The 7491-nt window shown below is 32.6% G+C and overlaps 1 protein-coding gene across 1 annotated transcript; it reads right to left on the reverse strand.

The window, feature by feature from the left end:
* Positions 1-2097: 2097 nt before the first annotated feature.
* Positions 2098-6957, reverse strand: LOC7458186 (AT-rich interactive domain-containing protein 2). Its single transcript, XM_052451047.1, has 2 exons — positions 5324-6957; positions 2098-3635 (listed from the first exon to the last, which is right to left on the reverse strand). The coding sequence occupies exons 1-2, from the start codon at positions 6323-6325 to the stop codon at positions 2709-2711; spliced, it is 1929 nt and encodes a 642-aa protein (XP_052307007.1). The 5' UTR covers positions 6326-6957; the 3' UTR covers positions 2098-2708.
* Between the last annotated feature and the right edge of the window lie 534 nt (positions 6958-7491).

The raw sequence follows: 7491 nt of genomic DNA on the forward strand, positions 1-7491 counted from the left end.
GAGCCTGTAAAAACATACAATACCACCAGAGAATTAAAATTGTCTGTGAAGATTCTGTCCGCATTGAAAAATGCTGACAGAATATGCAATGAAATAATATCATCAGAAACTTTTTTGTTGGGTTTTTCTTTGTTCGTCGACACTTCAATTGACATTGTAAAATATTGATAGAATTGCTGAAAAAATATTCCGTCAGCATTGAAAAGAATATTTTGTTGGCAATTCCACCAGTTTTTTTTTTTTTTTTTTGCTATAATTTTTTATCTAATAATTGCTCCCAAAAAACTCATATTCACAACAAAAATTTAAGACCTATAAGGAGCTTTACATCTAAATAATACAATACATTAAAATAAATTAGTAAAAACAAATAATATCACGAGACAAAAAAAAATATTTACATGAAGAGATCTTCCTTCCATATTACTATCCATTTGCATGAAATGAGCTTTATCAAAAAAAGAATATTTGATCTGTTATCCTATGTGGTTGAGTTATCTAGGTACCTACGAGGAAACAATAAACACAATTAAAACATTGAAACATAATATCAAACATAAATTTAATTATTTATTAAAAATAAATTAACTCACAATACATCATCATTTAATCATTTCAACAACAACCACCATCACACCATTGTCGACCACACCACCACTACCACTGTCTTTATCAGTACAATTAACATTTTGTTACCATCTTATCAGAACTTTATTACACATTCACCACCAAAATAATAAAAACCATCTCATTACCACTACCACTACCACTAATCATTGTCACCACCTCACCACCATGACCCCTATATTTTTATTAATTTAATCATTATTTTATCACTATTTCATCATAACTTTCCTATACCTTCACCGTCAAAATAATAATCACAATCTTATTGCCGCCGCCACTAGTTATTGTCACCACCTCACTATTACAACCACTAGTTGTCACATCATAACTACTGTCATTACCAATATTATCATTACCATAACAATTATTATTGTCATTGATAATATTATTACCATAACTACCTCTATAAATATCATCATCATCATCACCATCATAAATCTTCATATCATAGTATCATCAATAAATAATAAAACTAATTAATTCCCTAATTGTTACTAATTACTTATCAATTATCCATCATTTATTCAATTCAAATATATTCCACCTAAATTAATACATTTAATTATTATTAATCCTACAAGAAATCATTTTTCTCCAAATTTCTAACCTAACTATAAAATTGATAACAAAATAATTAGTATCCATTAAATTACTAATCATTTCTTCAATTCTAAAACATCAAAGTTACAAAATCACACTTAATTTCATCAAGCGACAACTTAAATCAATTTCCTTCAAATCTTAAACAAACCCTAAAATACAAACCATGTATTAATATAACAAAATTATCATTACAAAACAACCAAAACACTTAAACATATAAGCAAATTATAACAACTACAAACAAATTTCAATAAATTAACTTTAAATATAAATGAATAGATTTATGTACTTGATGGAGTGAAGCTTGATAAAAAATAAAACCAAGAGAGTGAGATTGGGTCGACATAAGCGAGTTGAGTGGCCAGACTTTAGAGGAGGGGAAAAAATAGAGTTGGGGTTTAGATTGAAATCTAATAAGAATAAGAAGTAAAAGGAGAGAAGAAAATTGTCAGGTTTTAAGTCATTTTAAAATCATCAATAGAATTTTTTAAATTCTTTTAAAATCACCAACAAAATTTTCATCGATAATTTTAACACGTGAACAATATTAATAAAATTGCTGACTAATTTTTTTTTTATCCTTTTTGTTTTGTTGTCTTTTCTCTTAGTAATTATTAACAAAAATTCTTCTTTGCAATTTCCATTGATAAACAATAATAAAATATTTTTTTCTGATGTTTTTGATATTTTTTCCAATTTTCTAGTATTGATAACAACAGGTATTTTCTCTTATTACACCAAATCATCCCCCTCTTTTTTTTGCAATAGGTGTCTCTTGGTTAGCTTTCAAAACCATGTCACTAACAAATTCCGCTGCAAAAGGATGCTGGCAAAAACATAAAGGTAAGTTAAATCTGATGCAATCAGTTATAAACAAAGAGACATCTTTGAGATCAGATTGAGAAAAACTGAGATGGTACAACTTTCTATGAACATCGATCTTCAAACTGCCAGTAATACACGTAACTACTCCAGGAATATTTAACATCATCGAAAGGGTAAGGGTCCAGGAAACGGTACGTAGTGGGAGAAGGAAAGTTACCATTGCAGAGACAACCACTGCGACGTCCACCACAACCTTGAACAATGGTTTAAAGAATTCACACGGGCAGGCATGCAACCATATACAACATTTTGAACACACAAAAAATAAAACTTGAATCCAAAGAAACACCACTATCTGCAACTCTCTTTTGTTCCTAAAATTTCCTTCATCCCAGATACAGTAGCTGGTATGGGATGATGGTCTAGATAATGCTGCCGTTTTAAGTAGTAACGCGGCTCCTGAAAATCAATATGCAAAAATGCATAATTCGAGTTACTCGAGAAGTAGCGTGGGGGAACTTTTAGCATATCATGCAATTTCTTTCTCCCCAGTTTATCAAGAAAACTCTGCCTGCAATAGTAGTGTTCACAACTGCATCTCGACCACCTGGTCCAATCAAAATTGTTGGGAGCATTAAGTTACGCTGTGGTGTCTATGTGAAATCGGTGCATTGTTTATTCTCAGAACAGATCAACATGTTGGCACCAGGAACCGTGAGTGCTTCATGACCATAAGCATCACTCAGAGATCCAAACTTTGTTTCATCATCATCACTATCAATATATTTTGGAGTTACACGGTTCTGATAACTTCTGCGCTGAACAAGATATGCATTGAAGTAATAGCTTATCAATTCTTCCCTGGTCTTTCTAGGAAAATACTTACGTTTGTTGTCCCAGAAGCACTTGCCTGCAGATTGAGGGTTAAACCTGACCATATCCTTGAATCTCTTTTCTTCTTCAGTGGTCCATCTAAGTGAAACTTCTTCACCCATGTGATCAAACCGCCAATGATAGAACAAAGGACCCAGTTCGAGCTTCAATTTCATTCTTTTTTCAGCAATATGAAATCTAACACATCCAACTGAACCTGGAAGCTGACAGCCACATAAACTGATCCCTCCCTTTCCGATTGGATCCATTGCAACTGGAGCATTATTGTTTTCACATTCCAAAGGCCATAGTCGAGTGCCCAGCCATTTAGAGGCACTCTCAGAAACCACGCCAATCCACTCAGGGACTTCAGCTTGGAAGAGAGGACCCACAGCCACGTGCCTACGGACATGCTTATCCCCAGATCCACTGAGTGTTGTGTGTTTGGATGATAAATCATCAATGACAAGTTCTTGCTTAAGGTCGTGTTCTTGCTCCTTACAGGCGTTCTCACACTTGAGAAGACTTGCTGATTTACTTTGATGGGCTGAACATGAATTACAACAATAGCATAAATGAGGTTTCACTATAGCAGGATGCCGCTTGCTGCATCTTGACCTCTCGGCAGACTGCTCACTTAGAAAACTAACATCCTCAAACATGGATGGATGCATCTTTTGATTGTTCTGTAAGTTCATATTGCATACCTATACGAAAACAAGTAAAATCATTTAGCTACAAACAAACTTCCAATTGGAATTTTCCAATGAACCACAACAAGCATAACATAAATCTTCACAATTATTGCCCCATTGAGATAGTTTAGAACAAAAAAAAAATGCATTGCATTTTGAATCATTGATCTGCAATAACAGTTCAGGGAGACAGGAAAATCAAATAACTTCACAAGGCCATTAGTTGGCCATTTGTATTTGTCTCTGAAATATGCATGCCCCGCCCCCCCCCCCCCCCCCCAAAAAAAAAAAAAAAAAAAAGGACTCTGAATTTCTTGTGTAAGCAATTATTAGAACTATAGGCATATACCACAACTTTGTCCATACCAAATTCATAATTATCTGTTAAAAGCCCAAGTGCATTAAAATATAATGATCTCTCATAGGCTATCAAGTGATTTAGCCCAGTATCAACAGCAAAGAACAGATAAAGCTTCAGATTTAAATTATCTGGAAAGGTTGCTATAAAGTTAGTATAAAAAATGACATCTTATAGGGAATTTTAGTTTTATGCATTTTGACTAGGATAATAGCCATTGTTATGTTGACTTACATCATGATATCTAATTTTGTTGAGAGGTCACGTGGTAGTTTGAAGAGGATGGGCTTTTAAGCTTTTAGATCCTGCAAAACAAAGGTTCCTTCCTCGGAGGTACTCTCTAGTGCTTGGGCCCATCTAGCTACCATGTGACCTTTCTGTAACATTAGATTTGTGATGATGTCAATATCTCATATTGATTAGGAGTCGAATGTGTAGATTAGTTATAAGGATTTGGTGCAATCTCTGCCCCTAATAGGCATTTATTACCAACGAAAATCACCAAGCCTATAAGCCAAGTGTAAGGCCTAAAATGACAAGACCATTTGGGGAGCTAACAACGTAGCAGATTTGGGCTAACATCATTAATATTAATTAGAAGAGATTTCATTCTAGTTTTCTTCTTAATTTGAAGTTTTCCTTTTTCGAAAGAAAATTGCAAGATGCATTCATGTGCTAAAAAAAATAACAAACAAAAGAAATAAAGTTTCTATCAAGAAAATAAAAACTGTCCGCATTATAATTATTTTCTTCATAGAAAAATGCAAGAATATTCTATCGTATTCATCTTAATGTTTTGCATTTATGATAATTTATACGAAATCTTCACATATTAATTTTTATTTTTACTCAACTAAAAATTTATCAAAGAAAAAAAATCTAATTAACTCTTCAAAAATTATTAGATTTTTATAGAAAAAGTTAAATATACAATATCAACTAAACATATATAGAAAAACAATCTAGTAATTTTATATCCATTAAAGCACGTGTATAAAGGGGGTGAAATTATATGTTTTTAATTTTAGTTTGGAAACAAATGTTTTCCATCTTGAAAATTGTCAATAATTTACGCATGAAAACTATGAAAAATAAGTCAAGTGTATTTTTCAAACCCGGTACAAATTTGATGAAGAAATATAACATTTGAATAGAAATTCTTGTACCATGTTCTTTGTGAATATATCCATAACAATTATCTTGTGCATTTTAAAATTAGCAATCGGTCGATAATCTATTCAAAAATAAAAAACCTTGCATGGAGATTTGAGTGAGCCTGAATATATATTAGTATTTAAAACAGTGAAAAAAATTGAAACTATGTCTTAAGTATAGAATTTACCTGCACGAGCGATTGTTCGATGTTAGGATTGACATGCCTTCTTTGCAAGAGAGCTTCTCGTGCCCTTATTGCTTGGGACCACAACTCATCACCTCTGTGAATTACTCGAATAGAAGGATCATCAGGACATTTTGCAATTTGGATTACCCAGTTAAGCATTCTTGTTAGAGATTCTCGTTTTCTCTTGCGGGAATTGAATTCTTTCTTAGCAATACTTGGATCCAAGATCACAACATCATCATCACTATCGTCACAGTAATTCTCCTTTTCACCATGAAACTTTTCATCATCATCACCATTCCTATCTCCAACATCATTGTGTATTCGATGTACATCTTTGGTGCCTAACAAACCTATTTTTCTCTTCCCAGTGTCTGTTTCAATGTACCTGCCATTTACCTTATATCCTAGTGAAGCAAATTTACCATCTCCCTGCTTTCTATCACATCTAAGCAATAACAAACTTCTAAACTGCATCTCTAGCTCCAACAACGAAAAACTCAAATTCCCATCACATTGATGCATCTCCTTTCTTAACTTCTCATCGCTACAAATCTTCATACATTTTTCCAACTCATACAAATACTTAATATAAATCAATTTAACTGAAGGCGAAAATCGAAGATCCAGCCCTAATTCTTTAGCCACAAAGCTCCAAAAACCATTTACCAAATCAAACCCACCTCTCTTTCTCACAACCCAAAAGAGTTTGAACAAATCTAACGATTGCCCATCACCGAGCAATGCTGGAATAGGCCTAATACACCCTCCATCTGCAGCCTCATTCAAAAAAATCGAAACCACTTCATCAAACAAGCATACTACTTTATCCTCACAATCACAATCATCCTCATCGGAATCATCAACAACAATACACTCCTTAATCTCATCCTTCATAGGATGATTAATATCTGGACAACCACCACCACCCTTGTATCTATAAATAATATCATCAGGACAATCTAAAGAAGACCCATTTGTTAAAATTAACCATCCTGCCATGAACCTGATTCTATTTTTTTTTCTATCTCCTCCTTAAACCTCGTAAATCAAAAATCAACAAAAGAAAAAAAAATCCATAAAAAACATAGCAACAAAACTCTCTTTTTATTTGCTCTGTTTTCATAAGTTAGTGCAGACAACAAATCAAGAATTTAAGAGACACAAATCTGATAAGAGAACTAAAAGTAGACATAAATCTTGAACATGATAAAAAATATTACAGGACAAGAGCAGGTGTAAGGCAACCTTAACTCTACTCTGGTTTTCAAGATATTACCTCATTTCTTGGTCTTGAATTGGATTTCCTATTCTGGGTTTTTTTCTTTCAAAGCAGCCAAATATGTCCAGCACAACAAAGTTGGAAAGGGGACACGAGGGACAAGAAGATCGAGGTTTGGAGAGTTCGAAGAAAAAAATGTCCAGTGGCTGCCAGCACACACGAATCCAATTGGAAAGTTTTGGACATTTGGGATCTAATTGAACAGACAGAGATTTTATTATTTGGGTGGATGATAATTAAGATTAGTATCAAGAAAGGAATGGTAATTAAGGGAAAAAAATCTAAACTTGGAAACAAATTAAAGCAAAATCCAATAAAAATAAACCCTTTTTTTTTCTTTGCCAATATTTTGTGGAAGGGATAAATACTAATAATATGTTAAAATGACATGTATGGTTATCACACAATTAACAAAGAGTATTGCGCTTTTCATATATATATATATATATATATATATATATATATATATATAGAAGTTAGCAAAGATAAAAACATGGGTTCAATGAGCTTTCTTTATGACACCAATCCTTTGAAGGGTAATTAACATTAACATTAACATTATCATATACTTTTAAACCACGTGCTGTTTTTACTATAGTAAGAGACTGTGAATTGTAATAATAAAATTACTTAATTATTTTTTAATGAAAAAAAATTAAGCCTTGAGATTGAGGTGTTTTTAGTTTTTTTCACTAGCCTATTGATCATTAAAAAAATGCTTTGAGGTATATATATTTTTTTATTTTTTAAAATAGTAAAAATACTCTTTTACTCAAGGTTGTCAATTTCATTCCGTTTCGCCCGGAATGACCGAAACATTCCATACCAGTTTAAAAAACGGAACAATTTTCATCTCATTTTAAATCTCGGTCCGTTCCGGATTTTT

The sequence above is a fragment of the Populus trichocarpa genome, chromosome 3 (genome assembly GCF_000002775.5).
Source record: "Populus trichocarpa isolate Nisqually-1 chromosome 3, P.trichocarpa_v4.1, whole genome shotgun sequence".
Classification (NCBI taxonomy): domain Eukaryota; kingdom Viridiplantae; phylum Streptophyta; class Magnoliopsida; order Malpighiales; family Salicaceae; genus Populus; species Populus trichocarpa.

Excerpts from the sequence above, each read along its gene's own strand:
- LOC7458186 (XM_052451047.1), bottom strand. The coding sequence starts at position 6,325 with ATGGCAGGATGGTTAATTTTAACAAATGGGTCTTCTTTAGATTGTCCT. Across the intron at positions 3,636-5,323 it reads TCGAACAATCGCTCGTGCAG|GTATGCAATATGAACTTACA; the intron begins GTAAATTCTATA and ends GTTTTCGTATAG.